This window comes from Haliaeetus albicilla, chromosome 13 (assembly GCF_947461875.1).
Source record: "Haliaeetus albicilla chromosome 13, bHalAlb1.1, whole genome shotgun sequence".
Taxonomy (NCBI): domain Eukaryota; kingdom Metazoa; phylum Chordata; class Aves; order Accipitriformes; family Accipitridae; genus Haliaeetus; species Haliaeetus albicilla.
In genome coordinates this window covers 932170-958405 of record NC_091495.1, presented here as the reverse complement: position 1 = coordinate 958405, position 26236 = coordinate 932170, and the positions used below count along the sequence as shown (strand labels likewise).

General features: G+C 55.0%; 1 protein-coding gene across 4 annotated transcripts in view; it reads left to right on the top strand.

Annotated features, from left to right (window-relative positions):
- CUL9 (cullin 9) overlaps positions 1 to 25984 on the top strand; it is a 33495-nt gene extending 7511 nt beyond the window's left edge. Inside the window, exons 6-42 of one of the 4 annotated variants that reach the window (XM_069799808.1) lie at positions 2897 to 3035; positions 4852 to 5042; positions 5543 to 5918; positions 6144 to 6345; positions 6640 to 6847; positions 6952 to 7139; positions 7291 to 7508; positions 7635 to 7866; positions 8219 to 8324; positions 8598 to 8825; positions 8932 to 9022; positions 9107 to 9278; positions 9430 to 9535; positions 9891 to 9986; positions 10070 to 10245; positions 10581 to 10714; positions 10794 to 10973; positions 11175 to 11290; positions 11706 to 11888; positions 12076 to 12233; positions 12552 to 12762; positions 12860 to 13025; positions 13151 to 13296; positions 13454 to 13571; positions 13856 to 14052; positions 14138 to 14397; positions 14475 to 14838; positions 15158 to 15298; positions 19489 to 19653; positions 19746 to 19909; positions 20812 to 20905; positions 21128 to 21202; positions 21693 to 21803; positions 23146 to 23263; positions 23614 to 23747; positions 23945 to 24036; positions 25031 to 25984. In XM_069799808.1, coding sequence (XP_069655909.1) covers positions 2897 to 3035; positions 4852 to 5042; positions 5543 to 5918; positions 6144 to 6345; positions 6640 to 6847; positions 6952 to 7139; positions 7291 to 7508; positions 7635 to 7866; positions 8219 to 8324; positions 8598 to 8825; positions 8932 to 9022; positions 9107 to 9278; positions 9430 to 9535; positions 9891 to 9986; positions 10070 to 10245; positions 10581 to 10714; positions 10794 to 10973; positions 11175 to 11290; positions 11706 to 11888; positions 12076 to 12233; positions 12552 to 12762; positions 12860 to 13025; positions 13151 to 13296; positions 13454 to 13571; positions 13856 to 14052; positions 14138 to 14397; positions 14475 to 14838; positions 15158 to 15298; positions 19489 to 19653; positions 19746 to 19909; positions 20812 to 20905; positions 21128 to 21202; positions 21693 to 21803; positions 23146 to 23263; positions 23614 to 23747; positions 23945 to 24036; positions 25031 to 25229 — 6255 coding nt within the window. In that variant the 3' untranslated portion in view covers positions 25230 to 25984. Of the gene's footprint in view, positions 1 to 2896; positions 3036 to 4851; positions 5043 to 5542; positions 5919 to 6143; positions 6346 to 6639; positions 6848 to 6951; positions 7140 to 7290; positions 7509 to 7634; positions 7867 to 8218; positions 8325 to 8597; positions 8826 to 8931; positions 9023 to 9106; positions 9279 to 9429; positions 9536 to 9890; positions 9987 to 10069; positions 10246 to 10580; positions 10715 to 10793; positions 10974 to 11174; positions 11291 to 11705; positions 11889 to 12075; positions 12234 to 12551; positions 12763 to 12859; positions 13026 to 13150; positions 13297 to 13453; positions 13572 to 13849; positions 14053 to 14137; positions 14398 to 14474; positions 14839 to 15157; positions 15299 to 19488; positions 19654 to 19745; positions 19910 to 20811; positions 20906 to 21127; positions 21203 to 21692; positions 21804 to 23145; positions 23264 to 23613; positions 23748 to 23941; positions 24037 to 25030 lie in introns of all 4 variants that reach the window. The other 3 variants (XM_069799807.1, XM_069799806.1, XM_069799805.1) reach the window with 3 other exon arrangements.
- Positions 25985 to 26236: the final 252 nt, after the last annotated feature.

The following is a 26236-nucleotide window of genomic DNA, read 5'->3' as shown; positions in this document are numbered from 1 at the left end:
GCAGATTACTTGGCATGCGTTTCATCTCTCTCCTCCAAACTGAATTTCGCTTCTCTCTCAGTTGTGGCAACTTCCGGATTTGTATCCCTCTACCCGTTATCAGTCTGTTTTACTTTCTTTTGTGTTTACTCAATATTCAAATAGAATACTCTTCTAGTTTTGGACCATGCATAGGTGATTTTTCATTGCAGGCCCCCTCAACTGAATAACTGCTTTGCATCTTCTTAAGTGGTTGATAACCCTTTTGTCTTTTATAACCCAGTCTGTAAAGATAAATTGCAAAGGAAATATGTTTCCTACTGATTCTCTCTTTGTCCTTATGCTCTTTGATTTTTAAGATCTGTGTTTTTCTAAAATTCTGTTTTATATTTCTTACAAGCTTGTACTTGCTTTTACTCTTAATGTGACTGGGCACTTGGAAAGAGCACCAAGATCCTTTCACATTTTTCGCCTGGTGCCTGTGTTATAAATTTCAGAGGTTTTTTTTACTTGCTTTTGAGCTGAAGTGTACTGTTAACTTCCATTCCCTTTGTCCAGTTGGTCCTTTAGGTTCCTTCTCCTGTCTATTTTTCTGTTTAACTAGGTTGAATAAACTTGCAATTGCTCCATCCAGGCTTATTTCGGTAACAGTCTTCTGTAAGGCTCACGCTACCAGCAAAACCAGGTCTAAATGGTAACAAATACTCAGTGAAGAAGACTGTTGGCTGTTATATTTGGAAGTACCTAATTTCTGCTGCTATTAGTGTTCCTTGCCCTCCAGTCTGTCTAGCAAGTTGGGAATGTACCTGCAGTCTTTGGGGGTGTAATTTTTACCCTGCTCTTTGTGTTCATATCTAGGTATGTGTCTGTAGCAGTTCCCCAGAGGTATGTGAGAAACTTGTGAATCAAACCATTCAGTGAGTGGCATCTCAAAATCATCTTTGTAATGACATGTCTTGATCGTCCTTGCTTTTCAGGGCCTTTGCCATCAGTCTCCCTTTGAAGGGAAACTTGATTTTTATGTGTGTTCCTCTTTCTTATCTTGTGTATCACGCTTGCTTTGTATTGACAGTTTATCTGCTGGTGACTAGCGAGTTCAAGCTACAAGCACTGCTTCTCCCTGGTGTTTGTTAAAATTTTGATCCTTTCCTTTTTGGATTAGTTCTGCTTTTGCAGCTCATCCTGTGTCGTGGTTTAACCCCAGCCAGCAACTAAGCACCACACAGCTACTCGCTCACCTCCCCTCTGCTGCAGTGGGATGGAGGAGAGAATCAGAAGGGTAAAAGTGAGAAAACTCCTGGGTTGAGATAAAGTCAATTTAATAGGTAAAGCAAAAGCCACGTGTGCAAGCAAAGCAAAACAAGGAATTCATTCCCCACTTCCCATGGGCAGGCAGGTGTTCAGCCATCTCCAGGAAAGCGGGCTCCATCACACGTAATGGTGACTTGGGAAGACAAACGCCATCACTCCAAACATCCCCCCTTCCTTCTTCCCCCAGCTTTATTTGTATGCTGAGCGTGACATTCCATGGTCTGGAATATCCCTTGGATCAGTTGGGGTCAGCTGTCCCGGCTGTGTCCCCTCCCAAGTTCTTGTGCCCCTCCAGCCTCCTCGCTGGTGGGGTGGGGTGAGGAGCAGAAAAGGCCTTGGCTCTGTGTAAGCACTGCTCAGCAGTAAAGAAAACATCTCTGCATTATCAGCACTGTTTTCAGCACAAATCCAAAACATAGCTCCATACTAGCTACTGTGAAGAAAATTAACTCTATCCCAGCCAAAACCAGCACATCCTGCCTGAGTCTTGCTGTCGGCCTTCTGTGTGCAAAACACAAATTCATGTGCATTTTTGATTGGGTCCAGTCCATCATGAGTCTGTCTCCTGCCTCCTCTCATGTTTCTTTTGTTGCTCTGCTTTCTGTTGCTTTCTTTGCCTGTCCAAAGAAAAAGTTTCACTGGTGTGTCTGGTCATTCAGTCATACCTTTCCATGACTCCTCTGAGATGATATTTGATACATAACTAGTTTAGGTCAGGGATTCATTGAAGACTAATTGGTGTTGTGCATAGAGTTTAACTCAGTTTCCTTCCATATAGTGCTTGCTTAAAGTCTCTTGGCATCTTATCTCTTTAGCTCTCCAGCACAATGGAGTCCTAGTGGCACTGGTGTAACTCCAAAAGAGCTCAGTGAATCAGGCAACCTGTGTATTTTTCTGCTGTTTTTTTTTTAAGGTATTGACATGTTGTACTTGCTGTTGCTGGGTCCTCCTTCTGCTCAGAAGGTTAAATGTAAAACTACGGCATGGGAAGCCATAAAAAAAATCCTTTGGGTTTTGAGAGGCAACTTGGACAAAGCATGGGAAACAATTGCCTTCTTTGAGATATGCTTGACAAGAGCCCAAAACCGATCTGAGAGGGTTGGTGAGTGACCAAGGCATAAAAGTATAACCAATAGAAGATGAAGTCAGAGTAGGAAAAATAGTTTTCTTTACATTTGCATACACCAAGTGGTTTGTGCCTCAAGACCCTTTATATACAGCTCCTCTGCCTTGAGGTAGTGTTGGTTATGCTCTTCCTTTGTATGCTTTTCCCAAGGCAGCTGCTGCTGGGCACTTTTGGAATGGGCATGCTTAACTAGATGTGCTTCTGTCACTGCTGCTGTGCTAGATGAGATCTGTAGTGGTTGCAGGCAAAGTCGGTGTTTTTTTTAAATAAAGATCCAGGCGTAACCAGGGGAACAAGTTAATAAGGATGGTATGCTTAAAAATTAGACAATGTCTGTGTTGCAATCTGTTTATGAATTAGGTGGTCTTCTACTTGAAGAGTGCTTGCTATCTCCATGCGTTTGGGAAATGGGAGAACAAATGTAGCATGAGGATTGAATGAGTGAGCAAATCTGATCATCTAGATCTGTTTCACCCACAGGTTTTATGGCAGTCAACAGGTCAGACCTACTGGATGCATTGGCATATGTTGGAGATTATTGGCTTTGGAGACCAGTGGGAAGATCTTGCTGCTCAGGAAAAAGAATATAGTCTGATAGAGAGCTTTAATCTAGACACAGGTGAGATTATGTGCTGCATGTGTGTGGCTGTATCATCTCTTTCTGGTTCTGCTGTGGTATGTTTTTGAGTGGTGAACTTTATATGCCTAAGCGTATAGCAACTAGCAGGTTGGATTTAGAAAGCATTATGAGCTTTTAGTTTGTATGACCATGTAGAGCTGGTTAAGTAATTACATGGCTTGTGGTTGCATGGAGTATTTTTGAATCCTAGACTTCTGTCATGATATAATAGAAGTAATGATATAAAAAGCATAAAATTTTATTTTAAACTGTGACTGTCAAAAATATGTGTTCGAATTAACTGAACAAACTGCCAAAATAAGAACACAGACTGTCTCTGAGATGAAGCTGCTTTAGGGACCCTCAGATCCCCTTTAAGTGATGTGGATTTCTAAAAGCATTAACATGCCAACAATTTATTTAACTTCATACCACTCAGTTTTGGGCAAGGTGAGCATTAAATGCAGTTTTCATAAGACATCTGCAGAGTCTCCTAGAATCCTTTGACATTGGTCTTGTACTGGGAGAGATAAAAGGGAAAATCCAGACTTCAGATACCCCTTCCTCGTTCAGCGTCTGACATGACTCTGGCCAGGGAAACCTGTTAAAGTAACTCTTTTATCACACCAGCAATCTTGTAGGACATCTTTTGGAGAGAGTGATTTGGATTTAACTGCTGCAAGAGACAGAATATACATGAGATCAGCAGCTAATCATCCACTTAAAAAAAATATTCTTATTGCCGGTTGAAAAGATGGCTTCTTTAATGGCTTCTACATCTTTTAACTAAATACATAACTGCACATCAGTTTGAAGTGGTTAAGTTAAAACAAACTTGGTTAGACTTTGGCTTTTGTCTTGGTCTTTCTGGTTTTGATAGAAGCATGGGTTCTATTTCACTTCTGTGTAAAACTCTTACCAGTCATCATATCCCACACAGAAACTGAACTGAAAAAGTAGATGCTTTCTGCTTTGGATCTTGACGGTTGGATAAATTAGCTCATGTTGACTGACTGTTGGTAATTAGCTGTGTATCTAGTTGCTCTTAGCACGCTTGAGTCTCTTGGAGTGAGTTTGGCCCTTTTCTGTTGAGTCTTGAGGTGGTGAATATCTCCCACCTTGCATTTGCAGAGAAAGCTGCGAGTTGTTGCTTAGCAGATATCAGCAAGTGTTGATTCAGCTCTTATTTCTAAATTACCTAAGGAATATCGAACCTACATAACATTTTATCTCCCTCTCTTCATTTTGGATGCATTAGCTAAAAGGAGCATGATAGCTATGCGGTCTTGTTTTGCTTTTGCCTATGAGTATTTGCCCTGATACCCAGCAGGAGGCATTTGGAAAAGAGAGAAGCTCTTGGCAGTAGTAACTTCTTGTCCATTGACTCCTCCAGCATCTTGGGCCAGCTCTGTTTCCCCTTCTGCAGCTGCACGCTGGCACTGTGGATTCTGCTGGTGCCGGGTGTCCGAGTGCGTTGCCCTGGCTGGTCCAGGCACCGTGGGAACAGGTTGGGGGAGCAGTGAGCTAGAGTTGCCCACTTTAAGCGTGTGCTTTTTCTGTTCTACAGCCCAAAGAGGTTCAAGTAAAGATGGTAATCCCCATCTCTGCAGCTTGTGGGGTCTCCTCCCAGCACGTTCCCCCTTTCTCGCTGCCCTCCTGTCACCTCCCTTTCCCACAGCAGGCTGTGGGACGGTGGGGACCTCTTCTGCCCAGACGGTCCGCACGAGCTCTTTCCCTGGGGAATGTGGGGTGTGCAGCAGAGGATGGGGGAATTGGCAGAGCTGACAGTGCCCTTCCTTGCTCTGCTCTCCTGCAGTTGCGCAGCCGTTTTTCTGCAAGCCCTTTGGGGGCCTGTACTCTCTGCCTTACCTGGGGGAGCAGCCGGCCAAGGCTGCAGAGGCCCTGAGCCGTGCCGAGTGGTGGGAGCTGCTCTTCTTTGTGAAGAAGCTGGAAGTGCAGGAGCAGAAAGAGATCATCTCTCTCATCCAGCAGGACCAGGGGGAGCAGGTAAGGGCCAGAGCCTGCAGCGGGGAACTGGGAGGGAGGGAGTGAGGGAGAACGATAGGGAAGGGACCGGGCGCGGAGGAGGAGATGGCAAGCGTGAGCTGTGTAGGGATGGCCTGAACGGGGCAGAACTGGGACTGCAAGGGGAGGGTGAGTCGGGGATGGCGAGAGCGTGGGGAGCTGGGCACAGCAAAGGAGTGAGGAGAGATGAGAGGAAGTGCGGTCTCCCGTGACCCTGGAAGGGTGACTGTGTCCGGCGAGGTTTGGGTAGGCGAGGCAAGCCCACGGGGTGATTCTGCCGGTTGCGGTTGGGTGGTGAGTGCTGGTGGGAGGTCTGGGCTGGTGGTAGTTGGGTTGGAGACTGCCAGGGGAGGGTGGCACTGGGAAATGGCCTCGGGGCCCTCCAGCGGTGCAGCCTTTCTGTCCGTCGTGGCGCTGGCTGTCACAAGGGGCGTGGGGTCTGTGGTGAGTCCGTGAGGGTTAACGTGACCCCGTCTGTCCAGCTGTCGGAGGTGGATGAAGAAGCCCTGATCCAGCTGTCAGTACCTGCGGAGCTGGCCCAGAAGATGCTGCGGGTCTTGGAGCAGCGGTGCCAGGGCAGCGCTCAGTGTGACCTGCGCGGCTCCCACGTCTACGCCAAATACTTCCTCGGCAGGGGGGCCGAGCAGGATGGCGGGGGTGGCCCCGCGGTGTCCTTGGAGGGTGCCGGCTGCAGGAGCGCTGGCCCTGAAGCCACAGCGGCGAAGGAAGACCTTTCCGCAGCCACAGTGCCGCCCCAAGCCCCCGCTGTGGCGGCCAAGTCGGATTCCCAGCTGTTCAGCGAGCTCCTGGAGAGGGAAGGGCTGTTCTTCCCCGAGGTGACGGAGGAGCAGATCAAAGGTAATCGCCTGCTACGCGCTGGGGCGCACGCACGGTGGCGGAGGCGGCACCGTTGCCTCGTCGGAGGAAGGCTCTGGGCAGGACACGGGAGGCCAGGCGCCCAGAGGTTGCCTGGGACGGGGGGTCCTGTGGGTGCTGGTGGGTCTGTGGGTGCGTGGCACCCCGGGAGTTGCTGGGGGTGTTACTGCTGCCCTAACGCCTGTGTCCCCGTCTCCTTCCCGCCAGCGTTGGGCAGCTGCGAGGGGGCGAGCGAGAGGGGCTCGCTGGCCAAGATCGCAGCCGTGGTGGACGTGGTCCAGAGCAGCAGCTCGGAGGTGGGGCTGCGCTTAGCTGGGCTCAAGCACATCGTGAAGATCCTGGAGGAGGAGCCCGAGCCCGAGCAGCAAGTCGGCAGAGCCCAGGGCGGGCTGGGGACCAGGAGCGTTGGGTGAGCCGTGGGGTGTCGCACAGCCCTCCTTGCTGGCTGGGGAGGGCTGTGTCGGCAGGGTGGGGGAGAGTACCGGAGGTGGCAGCGGAAGCGCGACGGCCGGCGTGTCCCTGCGTGCTGGGCAAGAAGAGAGGTGGATCTCGTGTGCCTTTGTCCCAGGCCGGCTCGTTCCTGGGGCTGACCCGGTGCGGTAGAGGCACGTGGGCAGGGAGAAGGCGGCTGGCCGGGCCCGGGGTGCCGGCGTGCCGGCGGCAGCGCCAGGAGGCTCCTCCCGAGGTGTCCTTTCCCGCGCAGGGAGAAGCTGGCGAAGGTGGCGGCGGAGCTGCTGAGCGCCGAGGCGGCAGAGAAGGCCCTGGTGGCGGTGACGCTGCGGCTGCTGGCCGTGCTCATGGCGAAGTACGACTGGCGCGTGCCGTTCGCCACAGAGGGCGGCGTGCGGGCTGTGCTGGCCTGCATGCGGCAGCACGCCTCCTCTGCCCTGGTGCAGCAGGCCGGCCTGGCGGTGAGCGCGGCAGAGGGGATGCTGTAGGCGGGCGGGCAGGGCGCCGGCTCGCCCGGGTGCGGCGGAGACGCCCGCCGCCCTCCTGACCGCCGTTGACCTTGCAGGCCCTGAAGGTGTTGGTGGGAGCCGCGGCCGGTGAGCCGGGAGGTGCCGGTGGGAAGCCCCTGAACCACGCCGACGCGCAGATGATGCGGGAGATCTTTGCCAGCATCGGGTCTGCCTCCAGCGAGGGCTCGTCCGGCCTGCTGAGTGCCATCCCTGCTGCCGTCAGCACCCTGCAGAGGGTCCCAGGGTAGGGGCAGAGCGAGGGCCGCGGCTGGGGGCGGGGGGACACCCTCTGCCCCAGGGCGGGGGGCGCGAGCAAGGCAGGCCGGTGGCTTGCGGGCGCAGGGGAGGCTCCGTGCTCCCGGGAGGAAGGCGCCCGCATTGCTCTGTCCCTTCAGGGGCTCCTCAGGTGTGCGGAACGGCTTGCTGGTGGTGAACATGCTGATGGACGGCCACCGGGGCCTGGCGGAGCAGCTGGCGAGCTGCGATCTCCCCAGGGTGCTGCAGAGCTGCTGGCGGGACGGGCAGAGCGCCGGCTGCCCTCACGCGATGCTGGCCCTCGGCGCCATCAACCGCCTCGCGGAGCACCGGCTGCCCCCGGGCCCGGAGACGGCAGGTAGCATGCCGCCCGCCGTGCCGCGGGCCCCCGGGTGCGGCGGGCAGGGCCGGCTGTCCGGCCAGGGCAGAGCACGCCGGGGGCCGACGTCTCTCGAGCGGGACCCGCGCGTCCTTGTCGCGGCAGGCAGAGAGGCCCCGCTGGACCTGAGGGGCGTGCGGACGCTGCTGGGCGGCCTGGGGGACGGCGTCTTGTCCAAGGAGGTGGTGGTGGCACTGGAGCGGCAGCTCTGCGGCGAAGGCCCCGTCCCCTCCGGCGAGGCGGCCCGGCTGCTGCGGGACCCCAGATGCTTCAGGCTGCTGCTGCGCAGCTTCGAGCTGCTGGGGGCGGAGAAGGGCGTGAGCCTGAGCATCCTCAGGTGGGTCCGGGGGGACGCGGTGGGCTCCGGGTCCTCCGCAGCAGGCGCGCGAGTGCTGGCGGCGATGCCGGGGGGACGTGGCGCGTGTCTGTGGGTCCTGGGGGGGCTGTCCTTCTCTGGCAGGGGCACCCCAGCACGTAGGCGGGTGCTGATCGGGGCGTCCTGGGGCGCAGGGGCAGGTGGGGGCAGAGCGGCACGTGCCTGGGTGCCGGTGGGGTGTCCCGGGTGCCTGGGGAGCCTTGGCTCCCAGTCCCTGGGGGTGCCGGCCTTGCAGGTGGGGCAGAGAAGCAGGGCTGCCTCTGGCACGGCTGCCGACGTGCCCCGGCCTGAGTGGGCCCCCTCCGTCCCTCAGGATCCTGAACAAGTTCCTGGACGGTTACCAGGAGGACGTGCTGCCCTGGCACGAGTGTGTGGAGCCCTGTTTGTCCTCCCTGAGCGCCCACAGCAGCGACCGGGAGGTGAGGGGGCCCCGGGACTCCTGGCAGGCAGGGGCGGCTTTGCCAGCCGTGCCGTGCCGCGTGTTGGCCGGGCTGGGAGAGGCGGGGAGCGGCCGTCCTGGCTGCGGCCGCGTCCCACTGGCTGGCGTGCCCGGCGCCGCAGCCGGCCGGGCTCTCGTGGGCGCTGCCGCAGCAGCGGCGGAGCAGAGGGGATGGAGCGCCGCAGCACCCCGCTGCTGGGGCCCGGCGGGTTCCCAGCGCCGGCCTGGCCGCTCACCACCGCCTGCTCCGCAGGTGGTGCAGGAGGTGGTCGGCTTCCTGCACCGGCTGGCCACCGCCAGCAAGGACTGCGCGGTGGTGATGTGCCGCGTGGGCACCCGCGAGGCTCTGTCCAAAGCCCTGGACAAGCACGGCACGGCTCCGGCGCTGGCGCCAGCCCTGCTCGACCTGGTGATCGACTGCGAGAAGTACGCCAGCCTCTACAAGAAGCTGACGACCAGCATCTTGGCCGGCTGCATCCAGGTGGGTCCCCGGCACCATGGGGCGGCCCTCTGCCCGACGCAGCCCCGCGGCAGGCGAGGGGAGGAGGACGCCGGGCCGGCGGTGAGAGCCTCGCCCCGTCCCGTAGCTGGTCCTGGGGCAGATTGAGGAGCACCGCCGGAGCCACCGGCCCATCGGCATCCCCTTCTTTGACGTCTTTCTGCACAACCTGTGCCGAGGTGAGCGCGGGGAGCGGGAGCCGGCCCCCCGTGCCCGACGCGTGCTGGCCTGGCGGCCGGAGGCTCCCCGTGCTCTCCCCGCAGGCTCCAGCGTGGAGGTGAAGGAGGACAAGTGTTGGGAGAAGGTGCAGGTCTCCTCCAACCCCCACCGGGCCAGCAAGCTCACGGACAGGAACCCCAAGACCTACTGGGAGTCGAACGGCAGCACCGGCTCCCACTTCATCACCGTCCACATGCAGTGTGGCGTGGTGGTCAGGTGGGGCTGGGCCAGGAGGGCCGGGGGGTCTCGAGGCCAGGAGAGGGCTTTGGGGGTCCACGCGAGCCCCGTCCGGGGGTTGCTGGACGCGGGCAGCGGCGCGTGGGGCTGGCGGGGACGGCGGGGCAGCTCCGCGTTTGCTGTGCGGCAGGGAGATGAGCATGCTGGTGGCCAGCGAGGACTCCAGCTACATGCCGGCCCGCGTCGTGGTGCTGGGGGGAGACAGCCCAGCCACCGTCAGGACGGAGCTCAACGCGGTGAGTCTCGCCGGGGCCGCTCGGGCCGTGGTGCCCCACAGGAGCAGCAGGCCGGTCCTCGCTGTGCCCCGTGAAGGTCTCGCCCCGGCGCGGGGCCCTGGGAGGTGTCCCATGGGGAGGTGGGGATGGCAGGAGCGGTGCTGCGGCAGCCTCCTGGCCGTAGACTTGGGCACAGGCAGCCCTGCAGCAGCCCGGTCGGCAGCAGGCTGGCGTGCTGGGGCTGCGAGGCAGAAGCGGGGCCCCGTGGCTGGCGGGGGGTACGGAGGCCGTGGCTTTAAAGGGGGGTGGCCGGGGGGCATGCAGGGTGGCTGGCGCTCACTGCCTGGGGTGCTGAGGGCTCGCTGTCTGCCTGCAGGTGACCGTCCTGCCCTCGGACAGCAGAGTGATCCTGCTGGAGAACATGACCCGCTTCTGGCCCGTCATCCAGATCCGGGTGAAGCGGTGCCAGCAGGTAGGGGAGCGGGGGCCGGGCCGGGGAGATGGCGGCACGGGGCATCGGGGGCCTGAGGAGCTGAGGGTCGCGCTCTCCCGCAGGGCGGCATCGACACGCGTGTGCGTGGCATCGAGGTGCTGGGTCCCAAGCCGACTTTCTGGCCCATCTTCAAGGAGCAGCTGTGCCGGCGGACGTTCCTCTCCTGCACTGCTCGGGCTCACGCCTGGTGCCAGGAGATCTGCCGTGACCGGGGGCGACTGCTGCAGCTCTTCGGCAGGTGGGTCGTCTCCTGCCCATGCCATCGCGTCCCCTCACAGCTCGTGAGGGTGACTGCGGGGCCGGGAGAGGAGCAGCCGGGTGTCCCGCAGGGCCGGGGCCACCTCGGGCTCCCCCAGGTTTAAGCTGCGCATGTGGGCGCAGCTCACCCCCCCAAGAGAGGCGGCCCGCAGGGGCAGGCGCAGGCAGGATCTCGCGGCTGCAGGCGCTGCGCAGCCCCCCGTTTTGGTGGGGGCCGCCGAGCCTGGCGAGGTACAGAGTGGGGAGCGATGGCTGCGCTCTGCTTTCCCGGGGGGATCCCCCCAGCCGTCGGCAGGTGCCCGGTCGCTGTTGCAGGCTGAACCGGGCGCTGCAGCACGAGCAGGGCTTCGCCGACCGCTTCCTTCCCGACGACGAGGCGGCCCGCGCCTTGGGCAGGACGTGCTGGGAGGCCCTGGTGAACCCCTTGGTGCAGAGCATCACCAGCCCAGGTACCCCGCGCTCTCCCGGGCCCGTCGGCGCCGTGCCCCAGGCTGCGGCACCCGGCTCTGAGCCCGCTTGGCCTCGCAGACCCGTGCGGCATCAGCCCCCTGGCCTGGCTGCTGAGCGAGTACCTGGAGAGCGTGGAGCCGCCCGGCTGCGCCGCGAGCCGCGGTGCCGTCTTTGGTTCCCGTGTGCGGCGCCTGACCCAGCTCCTGGTGCACGTGGACCCCGGCGGCGGCCTGGAGCCGGAGGAGGCGAGGACAGCCGGTGAGCGAGGGGCTGCCCTCCCGTGGGGCTGGGCGAGGGGTGGTCCCGAGCACCAGGCTGTGGCCACGGGGAGCCCCGTGGCACAGGAGGCTCCTGGGCTCGTGGCCGTGTCTTCCCGGCATCTCCTCTGCCCTGCGCTCCCGGGGAGAGGGGAAGGCCGCTGGCGGTCAGCGTGCCAAGCCCGGGGTTGTCCCTTGGCAGGCGGGAAGGAGGGGAAGAACAAGGAGGTGCCGGCCAGGGCTGCGAAGGTGGCGGTGGAGAAGTCGAGCAGCCTGCGGGACATCTCGCAGTGCTGGCGTGGCGTGGTGCAGCAGCAGGTAGAGCTTGGGGGGCCGGAGAGGGCGCGTGGGACCCCGCATCGGGTGGGCGTAGTGGGGAGTGGGGCTGTTCCTGGCCTCGGTGGGGCCCGGAGGGGTGTGGGGGCAGCCCCGCTGTGCTCACCACACTGGCAGGGCTCATGCTTCAGGCCGGGAGACGGGTATGGCGTCAGGCCACTTATTTTCTGCTGGGCTGCTGTCTGGCCCCCCGCAGCCCCTGCCCACCTCTCGGGGCTGCGCTCCCGCCTTGCCGCAAGCTCTCGGTCGCCCGTGGCTGCACCGGGGCCTCAGGTCATGCCCCGGCCGCGACCTGGGCGGTTAGCGTCGGCGGAGCGAGGCTGCGGCCGCGGACCTTCCCGCAGGCGACGGGCACGTCCCGCTGCGGGGCTCAGCCCTGTCGCGCCGCATCCTGCAGGTGCAGCGGTTCCTGGAGGCGGCGGGGCAGGCGCCGGACCTCGTGGAGCGATACTGCGGGCTGTACCAGCGCCTGCGCGGCGCCACGGAGGAGCTCTTCGGGCAGCAGGCCGCCTTCGTGCTGGCCCTGGGTCAGGGCTTCGCGGGGGCTTTGCTGCAGCTCTCCTTCCTTACCACCCTGCACGTGAGTCGAGGGAGCGCGGTGCCGGGGCTGGCACGCTCCTGCCCGGACCTGGTGCCTGGGCACCTGAGAGCCCCCCTGCCCGAGCGCCCCGGGGTTTGCCGGGTGCTCCCCCCGGGGCCGTTCCCCCAGCCTGGCCCTGCGGCCACCCGGCGAGCCCCCTCCGCAGCCAGCCCCGTCCATTCCGCAGGTGAGCGAGCAGTTCGCCCGCTACCTTGACGTGCAGATCCAGGAGCTCCACGGGGCTGCGGGCAGCGCGGGGCCGCTGCGGCGGCTGCAGCGGATCCTGGAGCCCTTCGTCGTCTTCAGCGGCCTGGAGCTCGCCCACACCTTCGAGCACTTCTACCGGTGAGGGGCCGGGGGCTGCCGCGTCTCCACGGGACCCGAGGGCCTGGCACGGCGGTGCCGAGGCCGTGGCTGAGCCCGGGCTGGCGCGGCAGTGGTGCTCCCGCTTTGCTTACGCGGAGGAAAGGCTGCGAGGGCCCACGGGCACTGCCGGTCTGCGGAGGCGCGTTCCCTGCTGGCGACGGGGAGGGGAGACGGGTGCTGCCGGGCCCGTGCGCCTCGGGGTGAGGCCAGAGCCGGGGCCGTCTCCCTCTCCTGCCGGCCGGCCGATGGCCACAGGGCTTGGGCCGGCCCCTGACCCGACGCCGGTGGCTGTGGCAGGCACTACCTGGGGGACCGGCTCCTGGCGCAAGGGCCGTCGTGGCTGGAAGGAGCCATCGTGGAGCAGATCGGGCTGTGCTTCCCCAGCCGCTTCCCCCAAGAGATGCTGAGCAACTTGGCCGAGTCGGAGGAGCTCCAGCAGCAGTTCTACCTCTTCCAGCTGCAGGAGCGGGACAAGCGGCTGCTGGAGCTGGACACGGACCTGGACGAGGTAGCGCGCTGGTGGGGCGGGGAGGCTGGGGGCTGCCCACCTTCCTCATGGGGATCCGGGGGCCTCTTCTGAGCCGCCCTCGTGTCCGCGTGCCCAGGCACCGGGGACGGCCTCGGCGGCGGACGGGCCAGAGGTGAAGGTGCTAGCCCTGTCCCCGCGCTGCTGGCCCGTTTCCCCGTTCTGCTACATGGATGAACCCGGGAGGTTTTTCTCGGCGGCGCTGAGCTCCCCGCTGGACGAATTCGCCGACTTCTGCCGGCGGAGTGAGTGTCGCGGTGGCGGGCGCGGGTCTCGCCGGGGCCCGGGTCCTCCGCAGGAGCGCTGGGCTGTGCTGGGAGCGCCCGGCAGAGCTGGCCCCCGGCCCTCGCGCTGACGCCGTCTCTGGCAGGCCAGAGCCAGCTGGGCTGGGAGTGCACGAAGCCCCGGCGGTTGCAGTGGACGTGGCTGGGCCACGCCGAGCTGCGGTTTGGAGACTGCGTCCTCCACGTGTCCACGCTGCAGATGTACATCCTGCTGTGCTTCAACAGCGCCGAGGTAGGAGCCGGGGCCGCGGCGGGGTGAGGGAGGCGGCGGATGCCGGAGCGTGGCGGGGCCGTGTCCTCCCTTCTGCCGGGGTCTCCGGCGGTCTTTGGGGCTGGACCTGCGGCTGGTGGGTCTCGGCTGGCCGTTCCCCTCCCGCGCTCTCCTGCAGGAGGTGGCCGTGGAGGCCCTGCTGCAGGCTACGGGGCTCCCCGCTGACCTGGTGCACCACGCGCTGACGCCGCTGACCCACGGCGAGGGCGTCCTGGTGCAGAGCTGCACGCCGGGAGGTGAGCGTGGGGCTGGGGCACCCCTGGGGGGTGCTGGGGTAGGGGAGGCGAGTCTGTCTGCCGGTGCGTGGGTGGCTGGGTTTCGGGTCTGCGCGTGGGGCTGGGGACCGGGGCCAGGGGTTGTGCGTGCGGCTGTCGCTTGGGGGGGCCGGGGATGGGGCTGACCCCTGCGAAGGCAGCAGTGGGAGGCCCGCGGTCGGGTCCGACAGCCCTGCGGGGGTCCTGGGGCTCCTTCAGGGCCCATCTCGGGGCTCGGCTGACCCTGGGTCGGGTGCTAGCTCCAGGTGCGCTGCGGCTGAACCAGGCGGCCCTGGCCCGTGCCTCTGGCCGCCACCTGAGGCTGCTGCCCCGGCAGAGGTACCTGCGGGCAGAGAGGGCTGACGTCAGCGCCCTGGAAAGGAAGAGGAACGTCCTCTGCTGCCTCATCACCCGCATCCTCAAACTGGAGAAGCAGCTCCACATTGACAACCTGGTGTTTAGGGTATGGAGGGCTCAGGGGGGTGGGCAGAGAGGGGCCACCCGGGTGCTGCGCCGTGCTGCAGTGTGTGGCTCCCTTGCTGCTGTAGGTGATTGATGCCTGCCAGAAGGGTGAGCTGGGGCCAGGGCTGCGATTCCTGAGCTTCTGCTGCCACAGCGTGGATGTGCTGTCCTGTGTCCTGCACCTGCTGAACCAGGGCTATCTCCGGCGCCAGGAGGAGAGGCCTCACGTCTTGGAATACATCTCTGCTGAACCCACAACACCTCTTGGGGGCCAGGCACAGATGGTTTTCCAGAGCAGGCCACCAGAGGCATCTCCGGATGAGGACAGCATAGACTGCCTGTATGGGTAGGGATGCATGTCACCAGGTGTGGAGGGGTGTGCATCTCCACCCTGTATGGTCATGACACATTTTTCCATGTCAGGTTGAATCCCGGCATAGGCAGGTCGGAGGATTTTCTCATGGTAATGCTGCAGGTGCCAATGGGGCACACGCTTAGTCCAGAGGAGGCAAAGCTGCTCATGAACCAGACAGTACAGCAGGTCCAGGATACTCTGAGCATCCCGGATGATGTTGCTCGGCACCTCCTCATGCACTGCAGGTGGAATGTGGATTTCCTGATCCAGTGCTACGTGGAGAACCGTGAGACCTTGCTCATCTCCTCTGGGCTGCAAGTGCAGGATGCCCAGCCTCCCCCAAGCCCAGGAACCCACTGCCCGGTCTGTATGAACCAGCTGTGTCCCACTGAGAAGCCACCAACCCTCTGTTGCCTGCACTACTGCTGCAAGGTAAAGGTCCTTGGGGTCTTTGGTTCCTGTAACTTGGTAGGGAATTGCTGCTGCCTAGTTGGAGCAGCTGTTCTTTTTCTGAAGATGTTATCAGGTGGTTTTCACAGAGCTCACGCATTCTCTTTTCTCAGCTCCCTTGTTTGTTGTGATCCTTCAGCTCCTGATTAGTTTGTTCCCACTTTTGTGTTTTTGAGTACTTATCCACAGTTTGTGGTGGTTTCATGCACTCGCTGCTGGGTGGGGTGGGCTTCCAGGGTCATATATGGCCCAGGTGGTGCAGCTCCTGTTTAGCTCTGATGTCTCCTCTCTGCCTTCGCAGCCCTGTTGGAGTGAGTATCTCACGACTCGCATTGAACAGAACATGGTTGTCAACTGCACCTGTCCCATATCTGAGTGCCGTGCACAGCCAACTACAGCCTTCATTTGTTCCATCGTTTCCTCCGAGGAGATTATAGCCAAGGTGAAGTAGGGGAGGTGGTTACTGCATGTCCAAGCTCTGTTTCATTTTGGTCAGTACTAGCAGATAATCTTCCTGCTGCTTTTCCCTTTCCCATTCCTAAGACTGGCAGTGTGATAATTGAGGCAGACCAGATTTCTGCCCAGTGGTGTGTCTGTTGTCTCTGATTGTGGTCAATACCAGCTATTCAGGAAAGCATAACATCAACAAAAGAGCACAGTGGTATTTTCTCTAAACATGTCTGCAGCAAACAACGTTTCAGGTGCATCTTTAGTTGAGGACCAGGTGAGAGCTGTGGTAGCAGCTCATGACAAGTATCCTTTGCGGGTATGCTGGAAGCAAATGTAAAATCTAGGACAAATGAAGAGAAAACATTTGAGCAATTTCATTTTTTCGCTGCATCAATGACCCCAACATCCTTTCTCTTCCATCAGTCTCTGGCTTTGAGCACCTCCGGTTTTTGTGAAGGTGATAGAAGTTACCACATCAGACTTAATCTTCATTCTAAGTCTGTGTGGGTCTACAGACATCTCTAAACCAGCCTTCCTGAGCTCTGCTCACCTAAGTCCTCAGTCAGCAGGGGGCAGCAGGAGCTGCTTGTTTTGAGGCAGGAGCTACTTTTTCTCCCTATTCTTTCAGTTTTTAGTTATTACTTAGAGCTGAATGCCCTCCCCACTGAACGGCAGAGCTGTGGCTGTCACATGACAGACTCTTTTTGTTAATTGCTGGACAGAACAGGCGTCTTACCTGTTTTTCCACTTCTCTGTTGTGTTTGACAGGTCTCCACCAGCAATTGCTTCTCCAAAAATATTCTTTCTCCTCTTCCAGTTCGTTACTGTCATTACGATCCTGTGTGAACAGTCATAAGGAGAAATGAACAGTAGCCATAAAGACTGCTCTATCTTACAATTTTTCTTTAAGCTTGCATCCTGGCAACCAAAATGGGCAAGGCTACAGAAAAGCATTTGCTTTGATGTATCTTTTGTATCTTGTTTTCTATAAGAACTGCTTGGAGAATTAGTGCATGTATCTGGGCAGTTAGTTCTTACTGGCTTTGCAAATCCTGTAGTCACAGCTGTCTTGAGAGCAGGATTTAATATCCTGTTGCTATGGCTGTTTTAATAAAAAAAAATTATTGCCCGTCAACATAAACTGCAGACAATTTTAACAAGTCGCTCTGATGCTCTCACTGGAATGTTATCTGTTTCCCTTTTTGCTCAGTAAGTGGTATGGCTGGGGCGTTAATGCCTCGTGCAGTCACACATTCAGTCATAGAATAATTTAAGTTGCAGTAATCTGTGGAGATCTCTGGTCCAACCCTGTACTCAGAATAGCCAGATTATTGTGTGAAGATCAAACGCTGAAGTTAAAAAAAAAATGCTCCAGATTCAGTCTTCTCTGTGTCTTACATGTAGGTAGCTCTAGGCAGTGATAAGATCCCCATCTGCTAACTTCTCCCCATGCTGAACAAACCCAGCTCTCTCAACCCCCCCCTCATACATTCTGTGCTCCAGCCCCGAGTGTCTTGGTGGCCTATGGATGACATTTTCTCTAATCTGTTAAGGTCTGTCTTGTACTTGGAAGCCCAAACTGTTCCCAGTATCCAGTTGTGTCACCAGTGCCAAACAGCTATGAGAAATCCCTTCCCTTGCCTGCTGGCTGTGCTCTTGCTAATACGAGAATATTTGAGTTTAAACTTTTCATGCTTGTATTTCTATAAAGCATAAACCCTGTCATGTTTCTGAAAGAGGTTTTCTCTCAACCCTATTTCCCTCAAGTTCCTTGAGAGTCTGTTCTTCAGAGGTGGTCTTCTATTCTGTCCCCAGGGATTCTTTGCTGGGAATCATGCTGTAGGCTCCATACTTAGATTAACTCGAGTGTGTGCAAAGGTTCCTCTAAGATCTGTTGGTCAGTGTCATGCAGTACTTGGCAATTTCGTGATTGTACCTGGCTAGTTTTCTTCCCAGACCTTCATTCGACACTTGTTCCCTCTCCTTTTAGGCTTCCTGAGAGCAGCTCTTTCTCCTATGGTTCCAGTAGGAATCTTAGATCTCCTTCAGTGGTTGCACCTCTGTCTCCTCTTCACGAAGAAAACAGGATAGAGCAAAACTCCAGACATCAGACCTTGTGAAATTCAGCCTCTGTGAAGGCTGTGATTTGGTGCCATCTGCTGACTCAAGTACCCATTTATCTTTCTGTGTACTGGTGTCTGGGCAGAAATGATCACATCGCCTATCAACAGGATGACAGCAGACACAGATGTAGCCTCTCTGAGAAGAATGAAGTGGCTTTGTTGAGACTTTGCCTCTACCAGGCATTTTGCCATGACACAGGCTGACATCCTTGCAGCCTGTCAGCACACACTCTTTGGTTTAGGTTGCTTGAGAGAGAGAATGAACAAGAGAGAATAAACGAGGGAGATAAATTAATGAGAGCCCTCTCTGAGGCCCTGTAGTGCTCAGGGCTTGCACCTTTTCTCTCTAGTGCTTGTTGTGACCTGTGTTGTCCTTTCTGTGCCTGGTGGCTCTCCAGGTATGCAAAAATCTTTGCAGGAGGGCTGTGAAGACTACAGGATTTCTTCTGAACTTCCTCTAGCTTTGTGTATGTTTGCACGGTCTTTACAGTAACTAAACATAGAAAACTAAGCTACTATGTGCAGTAGGTTGCATCCCTGGGTCCCTGCCTGAACAGTTCCTTACTGATAACCAATTTGCCTTGTCCTCTGCAGTAATGTCTAGAGGCTGTGGGCAAAGCGAATCTCCTTTCCCTTCAAACATCATGTAACTAAGCAAAAGTCTGCTGAGGAACTTAAAACCAGAAAAAGTTAAAAAGAGCACCTGATAGCTTTCTATGGTGAGATGATTGGCTTGGTGGATGAGGGGAGATGATGTTCATCTTGGCTTTAGCAAGGGTTTCTACACCAGCATCCACAACATCCTCAGAAAAAAAACTGATGAAGTACAAGCTGGATGAGTGGACAGTGAGATGGCCCGCTGAGCTCAAAGGTTTGTGATCAGTGGCAGAAAGCTCAGGGGGAGGCCAGTCACTAGTGCTATAACCCAGAGGTTGATACTAAGGTTAATATTGTTTCACATCTTCATTGATGACCTGGATGGTGGGACCAAGTGCACTTTCAGCAAATTTATAGATGATAAACAGCCGGAAGGACAGATTGATGTTCCAGATGGTTGTGCTGCCATTCAGAGGGACCTCAACAGGCTAGAGAACTTAGCAAACAAGAATATCATTAAATTCAACAAAGGGAAATGCCAAGTCCTGCTCCTGGGGTGGAATAATCCAGTGCAACAGTATGTGCTGGGGGCCAACCATCTGCAAAGCAGCCCTGCGGGGAAAAAAAAGGGATCGTGGTGCACAACAAGTTGAACATAAGCCAGCAGTGTGCCCCTGTGGCGAAGAAGGTCCAGTAGCATCTTAGGTTGAATTAGGAAGAGCAGTGCCAGCAGGTTGAGGAAAGTGATTCTTCCCCTCTACCCAGTGCTGGTGAGACCACACCTGGAGTACTATGTCCATTTCTGGGCTCACTAGTACAAGAAAGATGTGGACATACTGGGGACAATCCAGCAAAAGGCCACAAAGATGATTTAGGTTTTGGAACATCTCTTGCTGAGAGAGCTGGGTTTGTTTAACCTGGAGAAGAGAAGGCTCAGGGGTGAATCTTATCAACACGTGTAAATACACAAATGGGATTAAGGAGCCAGATTCTTCTTGGCGATACGCAGTGAAAGGATAAGAGGCAGTGGGTACTAATTTAAATACAAGGAATTCCATTTAAACATAAGAAAACTTTTTTTTTTTTTAACAGTAGGGGTAATGGGACATTGGAACAGGTTCGGCAGAGAGGCTTGTAGTCTCTATCCTTGGGTATGCTCAAAACCGAACTGGACATGGTCCTGAGCAACCCTGCTTTGAGCTGGAAGGGTTGGACTAGTTTTTTATCTCCAGAAGTGCCTTCCAACCTCAGCTATTCTGTGATTACGTGAAGCAACCTCCAGATACGACATGAGGGGTGGGCAATTTACACAAAGAAAGTGAAAGAGTAAACTAACTTGGTGCTGTTTTGTTGTGAGCAGTTGTTCAGTCAGATATAGAGCCCAGAGGCACCAGACCCAAGTTGTAAGGCCTAACTTTGCAGCTTCTCTACCTTAAATCTCCTTCTTGGCTTCTTATTACAGTATGAAAAAGCCCTCCTCAGAGGCTATGTTGAGTGTTGCTCCAACCTGACGTGGTGCACCAACCCTCAGGGCTGTGATCAGATCCTCCTTAAGGATGGACTTGGCTACGGGGCAGCCTGTTCCAAGTGCTCCTGGATATCCTGCTTCAACTGCAACTTCCCAGAGGTGAGGCTGAGCTGAATCATCGCAGGCAGTGCTGTCTTGGGTTTGGCACACGCCGTTCTGCTTTTGTGTGGTTGACTGGCTCTCTCTTTCAGGCCCATTATCCTGCCAGCTGCAGCCACATGTCTCAGTGGGTGGATGATGATGGGTACTATGAGGGAATGACAAGTGAAGCCCAAAGCAAACATCTGGCTAAGCTCATTTCGAAGCATTGCCCAAGCTGCCGGGCTCAGATAGAGAAAAATGAGGGGTGCCTGCAGTGAGTATCCATTTTTGTTTGCTACTGAAGACAGGAGTGGGCAAAGACATACAGTTAGGTCCACTGTGCTTTTTTTGGCTGTGGAGTAAGTGTTACAGCAGGTCTGTTTTATAGTTTTAGAAGAATGAGGGATTGCTTTTAATTCCTAGGACAAGCAAAATATTCCCCAGCATTCAGACTTAAATCCATTGATAGCTCTGTAGTAGAACCCAAATTCATTTTGCAATATCTTTTTATAGCGCACGCTTGTCTGCTCTCATAATCTGCCATAGACATACAGAGGTACAGGTTAGGGGAGTGGATAGCTAAGCAGCATTTTTTCTTTCATGCTCAGCTATTCCTGTAACTTTAAGCAATTTTCTTTTAACTGCCTCTTTTGAATTGGCTTGGATTGCCAGCAGCTTTTTACACGATAGGGGAGTTATCTCCAGCTTTGAAGCCAGAGCTTAGGAGTCACCATTTGGTTCTTTCTTGCACTGGCATAGCCCTTCGTGCCCAGCTGTGATTTGTCCCCACACGTGTGTGGCCCTAGGGCTGTGCAATGCCTTTCTGCACTGTGGAGTGCTGTATTACTGAGGGAAGAGGTGAGGTGCTCATGTGGATCTTGCTTCAAACTATGGAATGCTTAGTTCACCCTTCAAGTACTTGGTAAGTTGGTACTGTGAGATCTGTGCTGCCAGTTTACCCAGCTCATTTTTGGAGGCACAATGATGGGTTTTAAGCATCATCTGCGTCCAGCAATGGCTTTAAAAAATACATGCAGGGAAATGCATAGTACTGAGTGAATGGAAGTGACTGGATCTCATGCTCCAGCCCTGTGAATTAGGGGAATGCTGGGAGGAACTGTCTGCAAGTGGCTGTTAGGACTGACTGATTCCCATTGTTCTTCTCCTACCATGCAGTATGACGTGTGCAAAGTGTAATCATGGCTTCTGTTGGCGTTGCCTCAAGCCCTGGAGGCCGACTCATAAGGATTATTACAACTGCTCTGCTATGGTGAGTGGTTCACTATATCTCAGCGGTTCATGCTTGTGTTCTGATGCACCTGGCCTCTCGGAGGGAGGGTGAGCATCTCCAGTTGTGCCCTTTACTCTGGACTTTGTGCCCTTGCCAGTAATATTGATAGTATTGTCAAAGTCTGTATGTGTGGTAGCCATTTCCAGGCAACCCTGGTACTTGAGGGAAATGGCTACAGGTTACTTCTACTTCTCCTTTCAGGTGAGTAAAGCAGCTTGGCAGGAGAAGCGTTTTCAGGATTACAATGAGAGATGCACCTTTCATCATCATGCAAGGGTAAGGCCTCCTCCTTCCTTTGCAGACGCTGATTCTGTTGTCTTAGCCCTGGTGAGCAGGACAGTTTCTGTTGTGTCTCAGTGTATTTCATCTGAAGCTGAGAAGCAGACTTTGGATCCAGGTGGAGGTGCCTGATCATTTCGCCTTTGTTCTGATGCAAGGGGTGTTTCTTGGCCTGCTTTTTTCTACCAGATCTGTTGTGGAAACTGGACACCTAACTTGTGGTGTTCACGTGCTCAAACTGATGCAGTACTTGGAAGCAATGGCAACTGAAGGCTGAACTCTAGATGGAGCTGAGATACTCTAAAAGGTTGAAGTGATGACACAGCAGAGATGTCATAGTTGGATGCAGTAAATGCTCTCCTGCTGCCTGCATCTTCAGGGATGGTGCTTCAGGATGCTTAGCAATTATCTTTGTGGAAGGTGCTATTTGTTTGATCTTGTGGAGCTTGACATTGACTTATTTTTTTTCCTCCTTCGGTTATTGCAGGAATTTGCCATGAGTCTGAGGAACAGGGTTTCTTCCATCAGTGAGATGCCAAAAATTAGGACCTTGACCTTTGTTCTTGATGCCTGCAAAGTGCTAGAACAGGCACGGAAGGTAAGGCTGGATAACAGGCTTGCTGAGGTTTAGGCCTAATTCTTTTGGTGTGTTTTATGCTTTTCTTAAAGTGAGGAGACGCTAACCTTGCTCTATTCCAAACAAGGGGAGACAGAAAAAGCTTGAGGGGAGGAATAGCATCAAGACAGGGGGAAGAGCTCATGTCTGCCTTTCCCTGCTCTTACTCTGAGTTGGGCTCTGTCTGTAGTGTTCCTCACAGTCGGGTCATAGGATTTGGAGCTTAGCTCAAGTTGACACCATGGATGGAATCAGCACAAGGATCTATATTTAGGGTTTTCATATACTGGGTTTGGTCCATTCCAATTTGAAAGGCCCCAGTGGTGGTACTTAACCTTTTGAAAGCTCTCCTGATGGTATGTTACAGTTAGGAAGTCCCTCTTGATATCAGCTCATGTTAAGATTTTCCTTCCTTAACTTCATTTCATGAGCCGTAGGTGTTTGGGGAGCACTGAGTTACCTACTGCATGCCCTGATAGCCACATTATGAAGGATTTGCAGTGCAGCTACTGGATGTGTGCAGTAAGCCTGCGACAGCGTATGCCTGCAATGGCTTCTATCCCCTGAAACATAGGAAGGAGGTGGGAATTGCCTTTGCAGTATTGCCTCTGTAATATATACCTTGTTTGTGCAGGCAAACTTGATTTTGAGAGAGGCGTGTGGAGCAAGGGTGTCTGACCCTGTTTTGTCTTTTCAGTAGGGTAGCCCCTATGTTTGCCAGGATACATATCACTGTTGCTTGCTGCTGCTGGCTTTTCTGGCCCATTTCTTTAAATGGCATCAGTGGTCTTGTTTCCTGCTGGGTGCCTGGATGGCTTTAGGGGTCATTCATTTATAATAGGAGTTTGTTACTTGTTGAAATGCCTTTGTTGTGGGCTCTTGGTGCTGTATAGCACCATGACTGCTTCCCTTTGGGCTCAGTTCTCTCTGTTTATTGCCACTTGAGTTCAACCTTGGCTGCCCAGTAATGTGTAGATTCTGTGTGCTGGTTGTTTTGACTCTGCCTGCTGGTCAGTCACACTTGTTAAGCATTTACAGTCTGTGTTCTTGTGATGGTTTGCAGGTGGGAACAATCAGGTATTTTCAGACTTCAGTACAAAATAATTACACATTAATTTCCAGTCCTATGGGTAGCTCTAGGTAGCCTGGCACTTCTGCCACTTGGCATAATGGCTCACTGGGCTATCGCCACAGACCAGAAGTGCTGCCAGGCTTCTCTCAGCCATGGATATGTAATGAAGTCTGGAAGAGTTTGATGCTACTCTCTTCTTGTCCACTCTGAAGCTGAAGGAGGATGCTTACAGCATGATCTGTACCTCTCCAGGTGCTGGCCTACTCCTGTGTGTACAGCTACTATAACCAGGACACTGAGAGCATGGATGTTGTGGAACAGCAGACTGAGAGCCTAGAGCTGCACACTAATGCTCTGCAGATCCTTCTGGGTAAGTCCTGCAGCCTCTCCAAAGTAAATACTAGCATTCCCAGCTGTTTGGTTCAAAGGGTGGCAGCTCTGTAGTGGTACAATAGCATACACACCAGCACCCAGCTGGTCTCTCTCACTTCTCCCAGCCCATTTTTGCCACCTTGATGTCATTTCTTGGAAGTCCACTGAAGCAGTTTTGCTGCCAGTGGAGATCGATGCAGTAAGGAGCAACACATTCCCTTCTGAAAGAGGAATGTATGTGCACAGGAGACCTAAGTAGCTGTGACTGGCTTCATAATCAGAGCCAAGGTATTTGGTCTCTGCTTAAGAGTGTGGGAAGCAGCATGACTTTGTTGGCCTTGATTGCAGAGGAAACCCTGCTGCAGTACCAGGACCTGGCCTCTTCTCTTCAGCTCCTGAAAGCAGAGCATTTCAGTACTGGTTTGGAGTTGGTACACCAGATCAAGGAGCGTCTCTTTGCAATTCTCTGGCACTCCACACAGGTGAAGTCCACAGGCCCATTAGTGGCTTGTCTTGCTCTGGTCTAGTTTGATCTTGGGCAAACCTAGAAAGGGGCTTGATCAGCTCTGAGGGGATAGACTTTCAGTGCTGTGTATATGTAGGGAAGGGGTTTGCAGCATGAAACACACCCCAAATCACATATTGTCTCTCTCTTCTGGCTGTTCTTCCGTACTAGCAGGATTTCCATGTTGGGCTCCAGACTTTGGCAGATCCTGGTCAGAGAAAGGTGAAAGTCTCAAATGTGCCTACTTCAGCCCCTGCCTGTATAGGGTGAGTTTTCTTAGCGGGGTAACAAGGAAAGGTGGGTGAGTGTAGACAAAAAGCAGGTAACCAGAGTTTTCTCCTGTGCTTGCTGACATACAGAAGAGTTAATAACAGATACTGGTTACTTGCATCCTGTGTTGTGGTTTGAGATAAGGATGCAAGTGACATAGTGGTATAGGGAGACCAGCAAAACCTCCGCTTGGTATGCAGCTATGGTCAAGAAAGCTCCATCACTGGCAGACCCAGTTATGGAAATTGTTCTCCCTGGACTCTCTTGGGTTTCTGTGGAGAGTCACACTCTCCCTTCAGAGGTGTATCACAGATCTAGGAGGTGTCTAGGTGAGAGAAGCAAGAATAAGAACATACATGGGGGAAGATGGAAGGGCCTGACATTTATTTTAAGAAGGGAATGGAGAAGAGGTGACACAGCTGTAAAATAGTGTGTTGAGAGGTGAAATGGATGGTTTGTTGTTTCCCTGTCCTAAGAGTACTGAGCTGGCAGGTGCTAAGTGTGATTGGAAGGTGATGAGTTCGAAACAAAGTCCATTCCTGTATGACGTGCTGTTTAAACCAAAAAACACAACTGGCATCTGCTATCCCAGTGTGACCAATCCCCTCTGACAGCTACTGTGTTTCCAGGAGCTGAACAGGGTGCTGAGTGTTGCAAGAAAGAATGACAACTGAGTCAAGAGACACTCGGTTTCAGAGCAGGGTTTCTGGTCTCCTCGGAATGAGGCTGAGACACCAGAGCTGGTGGCAGACTGTAGCTTGTTTGCCCAGTCACAGGCAGCTCTCTGACACAGTCCTGTGCTGCATGCATGGATAAGGCTGTTTAATCACCTTCTCCTAGGTGCACCTGTATGGCTGCTGTGTCCCTAAGACATGGCTTTGGACGGGGATGCTGAGGTGATGGTAGCAGGGAGGATGAGGGTGGTGTGGGGCTGGGTTGTGGTTGCTGGTCACAGCCAGGGCTCTACTCTGATGCTCTCCTCCTCAATAGGCCAAAACGTACCATCTTGTGCGACTCCCCCAACACAGATGAAGGTGGCAAAGAGGTTGAAGATGAGGAGTACGAACCGCAGTGGCAGGAAGACTATGATGACGATGATGACCTTGATGAAGACAACTTTCTGTTTGATGATGAGTCAGATAACCTTGATTGTGACTCCTACTTTGACGATGATGATGCCTATGACTAGAAGTGGGCTGTCACCCAGCCTGCCAGCCTGGACCTCTGCCTCTACTCTGTCTCGACCAGTTTGTATTAGTGTCTTTCCGCAAAAGGACATTTCCTCTGGGGGCTACTTGCTCAGTGACTCCCCTTTAATATGCAGGACATTGCTCTGGACAGATGGGCTGTGTTACTGTGGCCACCTCTCTCAGAAAGACATCTGCTCACCTTTCTCCCTTGTCTCCATTTCTGCCTATAGGTATCTAATTGAGTTAGAAAGTCACAGTCCAGCTGCAAAGTGCGGACTGCTTGCCACCTGTTAAAAGGCTGTTCAGTGTCCTTGGGCATGCTTTTTTCCAGGATTGGGCACAGGTGAGTGTGGCATGTGTCCTAGCATGGCACTGTCTAATACAGCCAGTGTCTAGAAATACCGTAAAGCGATGCGTTTACACTCAAGTCAAAGCCTCCCATCTGGAGCTGGTGGGATTCCCTCCAGAGCCACAGATGGATGTGGTTCAGTGCATTCCTCTAGTTGAGGGGGACAGCTTTTTCTGCTGCTTGATGGAGTTGTCTTCTCTGCTATGAAGCAGGATGGGCTGCTATGAGTGGCACAAGTCTGTGGGACTGTTTTTAAGTGTATAAATGTATGCACGCACACACATATATGATATATATATATGCACAGAGGTTCTTCAGATAATACTTTATCTTTTCAAAAAAGAAAACCCTGAGGAACAAGGGTTGAAAACAGTTCTGTTTAAAAAAAGAAACAGTTTTCTTCTAGCACAAGGCTTCTTGTTGTCTATGGGGAACATGGGTGTTAAGGGAGAGCAGAACACTCTTGAGTGAGGAGGATGTGACCTGGATGTGCTTATGCCAGGATTTATTTGTGAAATATGTGTGGGTTTAGGATCCTCACCCAGGCTACGCAGTCTGCCCTGCAAAGTGGCTTTTCCTTCCTGGGTAGTTCAGGAAATAGTAAGAGGTAAGGGGAGGGATGGGAAAGAGGGCAGGGGACCAGACCACACAGACCGA